General features: G+C 36.5%; 1 protein-coding gene across 5 annotated transcripts in view; it reads left to right on the top strand.

The window, feature by feature from the left end:
• The window catches only part of CEP128 (centrosomal protein 128), a 291,713-nt gene that overhangs the window by 70,158 nt on the left and 208,283 nt on the right, over positions 1 to 13,272 (top strand). For all 5 annotated transcript variants that reach the window (XM_016220106.2, XM_016220114.2, XM_087818763.1 and 2 more), the window contains 3 exons: positions 1,366 to 1,440; positions 3,045 to 3,177; positions 7,760 to 7,911. In XM_016220106.2, coding sequence (XP_016075592.2) covers positions 1,366 to 1,440; positions 3,045 to 3,177; positions 7,760 to 7,911 — 360 coding nt within the window. The remainder of the gene's footprint in view (positions 1 to 1,365; positions 1,441 to 3,044; positions 3,178 to 7,759; positions 7,912 to 13,272) is intronic.

Raw genomic sequence — 13,272 nt, forward strand, 5'->3', positions numbered from 1 at the left:
TCAAGGTCAGACCTGTTTGTGACCACAGTGCTCCCTCCTGCTACTCCTGGTAGCAACACCCACCACACGTGCAATTGGTGAAGGACTGATATAGATGGTAGAAGAACAAATGTTTCCCCTGCTGTACACTTCAGTTTTTCAGAAAGTTATCTGTGGTAATAAAAAGCTTTCTTTCTGGTATAGACCCCCTTTCTAAGTTCTTTTACCCAGTTAAGGGGAAGGTAAAAACTTTCTGAGTCTGCTGGGTCTTGACCGCCATCAGCTCAGAATAATCCTTGTGCCAGAAAAGTGTGTTTGGTGGCGGCATGCTCTGCTCCCTTCGCATCCTGGTGTTTTCTCTACTCGAAGTAATCTCAGCATGTTTACTCTTTGCAGGGTGTTCAGTCACCCAACGGGCACATTTTTCACAGTTAGTTATCTAATAGCTGTATTATTCAGGAAACTTTAAATGTCTTATTCTGAACTTCGATATTTTATTACTACTTATTTTGTTATTTTAATCCTTACCCAAGGGTATGTTTTTTATTGGTTTAGAGAGAGGGGAGAGAGAGAGAAACATTGATGTGAGAGAGAATCGTCAATGCATTGCCTCCCGTATGTGCTCCTGCTGGGGACCAAACCCGCAACCCAGGTGTGTGCTCTGACTGGGAATCAAACACCTATCCTTTTGGTGTATGGGATGACAGTCCAACCAACTGATCCACCTGGTCAGGGCTGAACCTAAGTATTTAAAAATTTTAGGAATATTATGGATGTTAGCAATATTAGGGATATAAGAATATATAAAATCATCAGTTGGATGAAATATATTTTGAGTCATTGGGTTTCTGAAGTTTTTATTCTAGTTCAGTTCATATGATACTACGTGTACTAATTTAAAGACAGAATTGCTCTAGAATTTGGATTAAAATGGTTTAGAACTGGAAGGAATCTCAGAGGTTGTTTAATATAAAAAACTTATTTTAGAGATAACAGAAAGGAGGTCTAAGGAGGCCATAGCTGAGATGGAAGTGACTAGAACCCAGCCCTCTTGAAGTCTGGTCTGCGTCACTTCTTTTTTTTTTTGAATATTTTTATTGATTTCAGAGAGGAAGGGAGAGGGAGAGAGACAGAAACATCAATGACCAGAGTCATTGATCGGCCGCCTCCCACACGCCCCTGACTGAGGATCGAGCCCGTGGGTCACTTTTTGTTATGCAGTTAACATTATCTTAATGGAAGCATTAATGTGTTTATAGCAAGACATTTATCCTTCCACACTATCTTCTGAAAACTTTTCCAATTTTCTCCTCTTAAGCTGTGCCCATATAATTTAGTGAACTTGTGTCCCATTGGATATTTCTCTATCCTTTGTTGAAACTCTAGCTTGAACAGGAATTGGAGCTATCTCGAAGGTTATTGAATCAGTCGGAGGGCAGCCGAGAAACACTTTTGCATCAGGTAAGTCTATGAAAGCTATGATAAGCTGCTTTTAAATTAAATCAGGGTTGAGTCTCCTTCTCTATTAACTGTCTTTTGAAAGGAAAAACCTAGGTCTAGAATAATTTTTTCCCAAGGAATGTGTATCAGCATCCATAAGTAAAAGATGAAATCCTTTCAGGAAGATTCAGAGAAAGCTAGTAAAAACACCAGCCGAGGTTTCCACTGTGACAGTGTGGATGCTGATGGCTGCTCCAGCTTAGGACTTCCCTCTCTTAGCATAACCAGTGTAAAAGTGAGACTGGATGTGTAAGATAAAATTTTCCCAGGGGCTTAATTTTCCTCAAGGAGGCATTGGAGGGTGAAGGAGGAAGCAAAATGCATAAAACAGACTTTTGCACTTTCAGGTGACTTTGAATGCATTATTGCCTTGTATTCACATTTTCAAGATGCTACCTGCCCCTTTTTAACCAAACCAAAGGCTTACTTTTAAAGCATAACATTTTGTAGCCCATTAGACCATAGTGGGAGTTTGGTGCTTCTGGTGTTTAAAATTCGATAACTTGAAATAGCCATCTTACATATGTTGGATAGGGGCTTATGGTTTTCCAACTAACTGCCTTTCTGCCTGTATTTAATATAAAATGCAATTGTACCTTCCTCTGTTTTGAGATGTGGGTTGCATAACTCATTACATAATATGCTAGGTAGGCAAAGATGTCAGAAATCATATAGATGTTTAGAAGGAGTATTACATTTTGACAATTAGTGCTGAAAATACCCCGTCGCACCTGTTTTACAAAACCTTTAAAAATGTTCCTTGGCTTTGTTCTACAGCCAGTGGTCCACTGGAATTAATGTTGGCAGAGTTCAGACTTTCTTTTTTGGAAGTTTATATTTGTATTTAATTCCACTCTGATTTTTTTGGAACTCTGACTTGTACTTTACAATGTCACCTTTTGAAGTAAGAGGTTTCTGTGTTTGGCTGCTATGCAGTTATTGTGACTTCACCTGAGTTTTTTTGCCACTGCCTACTTGTTTAATGCCCACTGGGGACATACCTGGTATGTGGTAGGCAATTTGCTAGTCCCTAGAAATACAGAGATGAATAGAATAGTCCTTGACCTCAAGGAGTTTATAGTTTATTCAATAGTGTTTATTGCTTATTTATTTGAAGCAGTATTTTGATATCAAAATATGCTAACTCGTGATCATTTTTCTTCAGCTTACCAATCAGTAGACCATGTTTACATGAAAGAACTAAGTGAAAAATATGAGAACATCTCGTACTTAATTGGAGGTAGTTTGGGTTAATAGTAGTAAGGTCCAAATAAAGGATTTTTTTTAATGTGGTCAAATTTTTGCCAAGTAGACACAGAAGAGGGGAAAAGACATTCATTCTTTGTGGAGGGAATGGGAGGGATAAAGAAACGAGCAGGAGACTGACTGTTCCACTGTGTTTGGCATGACAAGGAGAGTAACTTGGCTTCAACTTGTGCTTGCAGTAGCCCAGTAGAAGTACATTTTTCCCCTAGGAAAATAATTTGTAATAATTTGTGAGTTCAGTTACTTTTTTCTTTACTTTTAAAACTTATGTAAGTTTAATTTTGACTGTATGTATTCAGGTAGAAGAACTCCGTGCACAACTTATGAAAGCAGAGGGCGATCGAAAGGGTTTACAACATCAAGTATCTCAGATTTCCAAGCCACAGGCAAACCATCAGGATGAACAAGGAGATGACTGGAGGTTTAGGAGAGGTATAATTTTGATTTGTGAATGTAGGTTTTTAAAAAATCTTTCTTAAATACTTTCCATTTTCAGAATTGCATTTCTTACATTGTGCTTTTGTCATCTTATCTATTTCTTTTTATTATTATTTTTAATTGATTTGAAAAAGAGAAACATTGACTTGTTCCACTTATTTATGCATTCATTGGTTCTTTTATGTGTCCTGACTGGAATCAAACCCACAACCTTGGCTTATTGGGATGACACCTTAACCAACTGAGCTACCTGGTCGGCTGTATTTAGTATCCGATTTCAGTGTCTTCTGTGTTTGATTTTTAAACACATTTCAGTTGTCAGACCTGTTTATGTCATGGAGCTTTCTCTTAGAAAGAGCCAGCAAAGCCAGTAGTGGAATTTTTCCAGCTTCCTATTTCTGTGCCTAAATGTGTGTGTGTGTGAGTGTGTACTTGTTCTTATACTTAAGTTTAAAATACCTCTATGTTTTTTACTTTCAGGTTAACAGAAATAGTGATATTGAGATTTTATAATGATTTCTAATACTCTAGTCCTTATTGTTCAGCTTATAAGTTACATTAATAATGAGGCTTCCTACTCCAATGCCTAATTTACTGGATAAATTTTTGTAAGCATTTGTAGTACATTAAAGTCAGGGAAGGTAAATATTTTCCCATGTTTCCCGCACATAACTCAATATGTTGCCTGAGTTAGAATTTACACATTGCCAGAATGTCTTCGCTGGATAGCAAATTGTAACATACCTATCTTAATACATTTTCTTTTTTTAATCCTTACCTGAAGATATGTTTTTGTTGATGTTAGAGAAGGAGGATGGGAGAGAGAGGGAGAAGCATTGATGTCAGAGAGAAACATTGAAAGGTTGCCTCCTGTATGGGCCCCAACCAGGGACTGAACCTGCAACCTGGGTATGTGCCCTGACTGGGAAAGGAACCTGCAACCTTTCTGTGTATGGGATGACACTCCAACCATCTGAGCCACATGGGCCAGGGCTATCTTAATATATTTTCATGCCATTAAGTTCACTTAAGTTTCATGTGATGTTGTAATTTAAATGTTTAAATTATATAAATTTTAAAAATATATAAAATGCCAAATATATTAAAATTTATTTTTAAAAGTAAAATCCTAAGGTATGAGATTATTCACCAAATTTTCATAATGATGCACATAGGAACTCTCATTTTGTTTGGAAAAAGACTCTGTGGTACATTTGTTATAGGTTTTGCTTCCTCATAAAATCTAGTTATTTTTGGTGCCTTTGAAAACTAGAAGAATCTCATTTTTCTGAACTATTTATGAGGTTTAAAAGAATTGAAAAGTTCTTTTATTAAACATTGTATGCGGGAAACGTATTTATACGTTTTACGTTGACTGGTAGTAGAGCGAGCGATAAAAACTACCTGCAAACAATGTGTTAATATGATAATGGACTTCTTTGCCTTCTTTTAACATTTCTAGAGTTTTCATCTTTATAAAACACTTGTGTTGTTATTTTTAAAAATTGTATGTAAGAAGTGACGCTCAGTGTCGCACTCTGGCTGCTGGTTGTCCTCCACCCACCCAGTCCACAGTGATTTCCTGCCTTCTTCCGAAGTGGACTCCGCTTACTCACAGGGTCCTCGGCAGCCAGCGGAAAGGCGCCTGCCGTTCCCTTTCACCCACCCGTTTAGTCGCCTTCCTGTTCGGGCCTCCCGCTGCCTGCAGAGCTCCTCCTTCCTGCGCCCTCTGTCTTGGTTTCCCTTCCTTCCGTTCCTTCCCACTCCTTTCTTCAGTTTGTCCTTTAAATGCTGGTGTTGTGTAGAACTCCATTTATAGCTTTTCTTACTACTTCTCTGTAGGGGTTGTTACTTAATCTTATGCTTTACTGTCGCCTATAGATGATTCCTAAATCTAGCTCCACTCGCTGTCCTACCCTTCAGCCCTCCAGTTGGAGTTGCTCATTGGACATCTCTCTATGCTGTTCCACAGTTGCTCAGTCAACAGATTTAAATCTGAATTCATTCTTTCCTCGAAACCTGTTTTATTTCCTATATCAATTGATGTCATCATCCTTTATCCAGATATCCAAGCCTAAAATACAAAGAAAATTCAAAATTATTTCTTCTCCGCTCCATCTAATTCATCCTGATACCTCGTCTATTTATAGATCTTGATATCTCTTGAATTTTCCCTACCCTCTTTTTTGTTCCCACTACCCCAGTGTAGGCATGCTTCATGTCATCTAAATTACCTTCTTGTCTTCTTCTAGTTCCTCTGTAGTCTATCTTCTATACTGCTACCACAGGGACCAGTCTAAGACACAAACCATTCAATTTACCCTCTTGATTAAAACCTCTCACTATAATTTATTGAGTTCTAACTACATATAAGGCATTATGCTGCTCATTTTACATTGTCTCCTTTAGTTCTTACAACTATTCTCTGAGAAAAGTACTATTTTTGTTTCTGTTTTAATCATTTTTTTAAAAAAAGACTGAAGAACAAAGAGGTTGAGTACCTTGTCTAAGATCACATTTGTGGGAAGTAGCAGACCTAAATCTTTTTCTCCCCAAACTTGAGTTTTTAACTACTATCCTTGACTAACCCATTACTGTTTGTAGCAAGTGTTTCAAAATTGAATGTGTGAGAAAATCCTCTGGATGTGGGAGGAGAGTGTTTGCGACATTATTTATATTTTATACCTTATGTTTTAAGTATTTTAATTTTGTTAATGCTTCATTATATATGTAGGTATATGTATATATCTATGTATTATATATATATATAGCCATGCTGATATTTTATATGTATATATTATGAAACATAGCAAAATATTATGTCTCCACACCAAATATATATATACACTTCATAACATATACATATATGTATATATATTTAGATATGCATTCATATGTATTATTTCCATATTTTATATAATATATATTCATACTAATGTTATATATATATGAATGTTATATATATTATGAAATATATCTCTATATATTGTGGAGATATATATGTTATGTGCACACACATATACATATATATTAAGATTAGACATTTATAAAATGAATGAATGCATATATTTATAAAATGAATAAATACATTTACACTTAAACAAATATGAATAATTTTAGGTTGTAGACCTAGCAGGGGTAGGCCAAGTACAGCTCATGGGCCAAATCCAGACTTTTGTAAATAAACTTTATTGGAACACAGCTACTCCCAATCATTTATGCACTGTATAGATTACTTTTGCAATACAATGGCAGAGCTGAGTAATTATGACAGAGGTCTATGGCAAATATTTACTATCTGACCCTTTACAGAAAATGTTTGCCAATTCCTGGTCTAGAGCATTATTTCTGAGCTCTCTAGCAATGCATAAACTCCTTGCCGACTCCCCTTTTCCCTCCCTCATATGTGTCAGCTATATAAAACTACTATGTGTGTAGTTACCTGAATATTAAATCTAATTTTGTATCTCAGTGCTTTATGCTGTTTCCTTTCCCTGAAATATCACCCCAACTGCATTTCCTCTGTGTAGTGGAATTTTGTATCGATTCTTTAAATCTAACTTAGTTCCCAATTCTTCCTACCTCAGTTTCTCACCAAGGTAGAGTTAATCACTCTATTCTTTGGACTATTTCTGCATATTAAGCATTATGCTCTACAGGAATATCTATTTAGTATTTGTCGGTGTTCTTATCAAGCTATTAAAATGCCTATGTACCTTCTATCCAAGGTACATGTGATATTTTAAGCACTTTGGTATTTCTATTTGAAACACTTCGATATTTCCAAAATTGGAGTGTGTCTTATAAATGATCTATAAATTTGATTTGGTAGTGTTTCTTTCAGTTTTTCCTTTTCTGGAAAGGAAACTACTGGAAAAACAGTAAGTTTAAATTTATATGTTCCAATTTTTGACATCTTAGATTCAAGGAAGTACTTTATTTATGTCTTGTTTCTATTCTTGGAGTGCAAGCTCATTGAGAAAGGGTTTTTGTGTCATTTATCTCTGAGGAAGATAGTATTAAAGTGTGCCGTACATCATAGACCAAGTATCTCATGTTGAGTTAAATACTAAGTCAATTTTATTGTTCAGTGACATAATTTCAGGTAGTAGTCTCCAGAATTAGTAAGTTAGTGGTCATGCACAGCCAGAGATTTAACTGTCGTTAAATCATGTGCTTATGTTGCAAGAGAAGCATTTTGTTGTGTGAACTTCAGTAACTTCACTTGGGGGTAGCTTAGTTGAAAATTCTTTTCAGAATTCTTGTTAGACTTTGAAGGTAATGAGGGGATGTAAGGAAAGTTAAAAGGAAAAAAATGTGCAGGATTTTCCTGCAGTAAATTGTACTAGAAATCAGATACCATTTTAAGTTTTAGTATCAAATTGGATTAATATTGTAGAAAACTGAAGGAGATTTGAAACAATAGACTGGGAAATTCTGAAGTCTGTTGAGTGACAGTGTTAATAAGTGGATTGTGTTAGCTGGAATATTAAAACATCAAGGCTTTGTACCATCTGAAAATACATTCTTCTGTGAATAAAGAACAGCCATCAAGCTTTGCATTTTCTCTTTAAAGGCGTTGAGCGGGAGAAAGACGACCTGGAGAAGCAGATGTCAAACTTGAGAGTGCAGCTGAACTTCAGTGCCATGGCCTCCGAGCTAGAGGAAGCAAAGCGGTGCGTGGAGCGGAAAGACAGGGAGAAAGCACGCTTGGCAGCACAAGTGGAGGTGACTCTGCTAGTTTTAAGCCATATTCAAAGGAATTTAGTTTTTTGTTTGTTTGTTTCATAATATATCATTATTGATTTCAGAGGGAGGAAGGGAGAGGGAGAGAGAGAGAGAAACATCAATGATGAGAGAGTCAATGACCAGCTGCCTCCTGCACACCCCCGACTGGGGATGGAGCCTGCAGCCCGGGCTTGTGTCCTGATCAGGAATCGAACCTCGATCTCCTGGATCCTAGGTTGATGCTCAACCACTGAGCCACACCGACCGGGCAAAGGACTTTAGTTTTATTTCATAGAATTGCTTAATGAAATTTTAATATGAAGATATATTTTATGAACTCTAGTTCGGGTATAGATAATGTAAAGTTATGTAGATGACTGATTAAATATAGGAATTTCTGTGGATTCATTTCTCTTTCATTCAGACCCCAAAGCCAGGAAACTATTAAACTTGAAAATACTTTTGTCCTAATAACAGTCGAGCCCTTCCTACAATCGGAAGGGACCATTCTTCTCTGAGGGAACAGTGAATTATCATTTATTTGGGGGGTGAAACTGGCTGAAGGTGCAGTGAAAGGTATTGCTGACATTTCTTCTTTGGAACCGTACAGGTTTTCAAATCTCGAGCTGTTCTGCATGAGGTAGAACTGTGATGCCTGTGTTAACTTAGTGTGTGTAGTAACTATGAGTAACGTAACCATGGATGCAGTGTAACTGGGCAGCTACCATTTCCTGCTCACCTTTTTTCTAGCACAGATGGGGTAGTTATCAGAAAATATTAAAATCAAAGGAAAGAACTTCATAAAAAAGAAATGGCTTAATTTCAGTTATCATTATGCAAATTAGATAAAGCATGGATGACACACTTGGAGATAGATATGCATCGTTCCTCTTCTGTGTGTTTTTATTAGTGAAGCTGTTTTCCTTGTAATAACTTGCCACATTTGAAGAAGTTCCTAAATTATCATAAAAGTTAGAAAATTGGTGTTAAAAGTATCTAACTTTATATCATCCAAAGGAAATATTTAATGTGACTCTAGTCTGACTTTCTCTTTCATCTTCTCAGTGCGTCAGTAGAAAATGTATTTGAGATTTGGTTCAAGATTCAGCTTGTAAAGATCATGGAATATTGACATGCTCTTTACAAAGCCCTCTACATGTTTAATAATTACTTATCAGAAATATTCTCAGAGCAGTTGTAATTGTAGGGCTTTTAAAGTTTGCTTCATGGATATCATTTTAGCCTTTGATCCTGCTGACAAAGGTGATAAAATATGATTTTGCCAAAATTAAATTTTTTTTAAAAAAAATGATGGAAATAAATATCAAAGGTAGAAAAATCCCTTTGCTAAGCTTTTGATAACCACCTGTTGGTCTGTCCTCCTCCCTCCCTCCCTCCCTCCCTCCCTCCCTCCCTCCCTCCTTCCCTCCCTCCCTCCTTCTTTTCATTGTTTTTTAATTTTTTTTATTTACCACTTGTGGAATAAATTGAAAAGAGATCTTTGAATGTGAAAGCCAATTGGAGAGAGAGGTTGGACATTACTTACAAATCAAATGCTTAATGACTGCCTATTATGTGCCAGGCACTTTTCTAGGTGCTGGTGACATAGTGAACAAAAGCCCAGCAGATTTCTTTGACCCTATGCAGGTGACATTCTAAAACTGATGCAGAAAATTCTTTGACTTTGTCTCAAGTGTAATTCAAATTCCTTTTGGATGATGAAAGAGTTTTTTCCCAGTTGCCATTGAAAAAGGTAGTCACAGAAAGACATCATTCATCCCAGAAGAAATTACCATTAACCAGTTTTATTTTTTTCTGGTTTTCTTATTTTCAAAAATAAAATAATTAATTAAATGTACATTAGTTATTTTGGATTTAGTGACACTTGTGATTATGGCTTGTTTCTATTTCGTACCTTGTGGAGGCCCAGTGAGTATTTTTATCAAAGTGAAATCTAGTGTAGATTTTGTGAAAGATATAAATCATGGATCACTCAATTTAACCTCCAACAGTTGGGAATTTTATTGCCATTTAATTGAAAAACATTTAGCCTCTGCTTTATTTTTAGGAAGTTTTAGGTCATATGGGGTGTTGCTTTAAAAAATGGAAATTAATCTTCTTTAGTTGTTTTGTAGAGACCAAATATAAATAAGATGTGCAAAATGAGATTATTGGTCAGGCCCAAGAACATTTATATAGTCACATTTCTTTCTTTCTTTCTTTTTTTTAATATATATCTTTATTGATTTCAGAGAGAGGAAGGGAGAGGGAGAGAAACATCAATGATAAGAGAAAGTCATTGATCTGCTGCCTCCTGCACACCCCCTGCTGGAGATCAAGCCTGGCTCCAGAGCATGTGCCCTGATCAGGAATCCAACCAAGATCTCCTGGATCCTAGGTCAATGCTCAACCACTGAGCCAAGCCGACCAGGCTATAGTCACATTTCTTACAGTTTGTTTGATGATTGTCTTTCTCCTTATCTAGACTTTCTAACACCTCTCCTACAGAACCTCATATACAGTCTGGTCAGCTCATTTTTTTTCCCTTTAATCTTTCCTAATCCCATCTGTTTTTCTTTGTTCAAGTTGTTCAGTTTCTATAATGTCCTTTTTTTGTGCAAGTCCTAAACTTATTCTTTCTGAAGCCTTCCTGGATTATATCACTTTCAAGTCCTAATCCTTCCTTCTGAACCATCCTTTTGCCCACATTACTAGTGTTCTTATGGGGCCTTTCTCACACTGTCTTAAAGTAACCTGGGTATATTTCTTTAAGATTTCAAAATGGGTTGAAATAAAGGAGAAAGGGGGCTGCAGAAGAAGACTGCCCTGTCAAGACAGAGTCAACTCTAATGTTCTTACCTTAGTGAAGACATCATGTATTAAGGTCTTGTCCTCACACCTGGAAACTTGAGTTTTCTGTGTCCTAGAATTAGTGTGACCTGGGAGTCTGGTTTGTATTAACAGTTAAACTTGCGAGAGCAGTATATGAGTGCCAGTTCATCTATATACCTGTGGGACACCTATACTGACATTTAAACTCTATTCTCCTATGCAAAGCATCAGCCTTCCAGTTTTATATTCCTAGGTTTTGGAAAGCTGAATTAGAAACCAAGAAAATTGCTTGATAAACACAGAATCAGAGAATAATGATGTCTAAAGGACTGTTTGTTCATGATTATGGTAAGGCTTCTCTACCCTCCATCTTTCTTCAACAAGAGTTCCTGTAAGTGGAAATCCTATTTACTTCTCCAGACTCTGTCTTCATTTCTGGAACGTGGTGAACCGACTTTTTCTTTTGGTCTTTCTTACAGCCTTCCCTGCTTTTCACTCTGATGCTCAGTCTTCTGTTTACATTTTCTTTTGATATGTTGCTGTGCACAGATTTTGCTTTGGGCATTTACCAGTATGATTGATATTACAATTCAAATTTGTGGCGTTCTGGGAGCCACTTACGAATTAAAGACATATCTCTTTTCAGATCATAGGTGAGTGTGGGTTAAGAACCAGATCTTACCTCTGTATCCCTTTGTGTCCCCCTTCAGTGTCTTATCCATATTAGGCACTGAATTAATGATTGTTGACTGAAATAAAGTACTGTAGAACATTTTTACATTATATTTTAAAGCTAACATTGTTACCAGTCATTCCTTAAAAGCACATGAATTTCTTGAAGAGTTGTCAGTATTCAAGGGGACCTTTGCTCTTTCTCACTAATTGCATTAGTTTTTGTTGATCCAGAATATATATTTTAAGTAGTTATTTTACACTAGGGGAAAAACAGTGAAAATGCCTGGTAAAATACCCAAATGAAACTACATTTGTGTTTGCATAATTTACCTTTCAAATTGTACCTAAGATTTTAAATATGTATGTGCATAGAAAATACTAAGTGCATTTTTTTTTTCTTCTAAACTTGAGTTGAACCTCATTAACCTTGATAGGCTATTTGTATTCATAAGAATTTCAAGCATCCTTGATCAATGATTCCCCCTGATTTAATCTCAGCCTCCATCTTCCATCAATTTATTCTTCTTGGAAAAAAAATTTGACTTTTAAATTCAATGAAGAACTTCAGAGAAAGAAAAAAAGACAAGGTGCTGTACATAATTTAGATTAATTGTCGAAAGTGATAATTGAGTGACAACTGACATGATTATTCATTAGCATAAGCTTGGGACTTAATGCCAGAATTTACTTTTAAAAGGAGAAAGGGGAGTGGAAAACAGAAATGGTAATCGATAATAACTTTCTGTGGGTTTTTTTGATGATTAGTATAGCAGAACTGAAGGAAAGTTCCTTTTACCATGTTTTTAGGTTAAATCTTCTGATTCTTGCATTTCTTATATAAAGCTGGCCACTTTACTATGCAGTAGTGCCCCCTTCAATACTTTTTAAGCCCTTCTAAAAGACCTCTGGCCTTACTGATTTTAATTGCCCTGTCTGCAATTTCCTATTGTACTTATTTTTTTCTTAATAATCTTTTCCTTATCCAGGTGCATGTTGTAAAATGAGGTATTAAGTAATTTTCATCAGATTTTAAGCAGATTAAATTATAAAGAAAACAAATATTGGCAGCACAACTTTATAGACAGGCTAAAATTGTCAAACCTAGTGGAGAAGAGATTTTCGTGCTAACGCAATGTAGTGTATTAAGTCTGGATACTGATTCACTCCCCATTTTCTGGGGCCTGTTTGCTTTTCTATTAGTTTGGTGAATTGCCTAGAGTAGCTCAGTGAAAACCTGTTTTCTCCTGCAGTTTGCAGTCACCCCTCGGAGGGAGCAGCCTTGGGTGTGTGCACAGTCTCCATGGCCACGAGGGACCATTGTGGTATTAGCTGGATTCTCTTTGACTGTCTGGTTTACTGATCTCCCAATTAAGCCTCTGGCTAGTCTGAGTCTGTTGATTTCTCATCTAGTTTTTAGCCTCTCTGCTAATTGCTTGCTTATTGCTCTTTTTTATTTTTGACAATGCCCTGGGGGTATAAATTGCTCTGCAGTCTGATTCAATTAAACTTGGGTTTCTTTTCTGGAGTAGGGTATTACCAGTTTTGGACTGTGTTCTCTGATCCTAAAAGGGCTCTTCTTAGCTGTCTCTTTCCTGGATTTTCTCTATTAAAATTATAGTTGATCTGTCATTTCACTTGTTGCTACTAGTACTGTGGAAATTACCAGCCTCTTAACTGTTCAACCCCAAGATCTCCATTGTTTTTGATATCAGCCTTAGGCATGAATTTCTTCATCCTCTGTTACAAAGACAGTCAGTCCCTTTAGGCATAGCTGTTGAGCTCTTCTCAGTTTGTATGACTACCTCTCTTCCTCAGCAGAGCCTCTGCATCACTGCACTGCAGCTGAGTTCAGGG

The sequence above is a fragment of the Miniopterus natalensis genome, chromosome 1 (assembly GCF_054644295.1).
Source record: "Miniopterus natalensis isolate mMinNat1 chromosome 1, mMinNat1.hap1, whole genome shotgun sequence".
In the NCBI taxonomy this organism is placed as follows: domain Eukaryota; kingdom Metazoa; phylum Chordata; class Mammalia; order Chiroptera; family Miniopteridae; genus Miniopterus; species Miniopterus natalensis.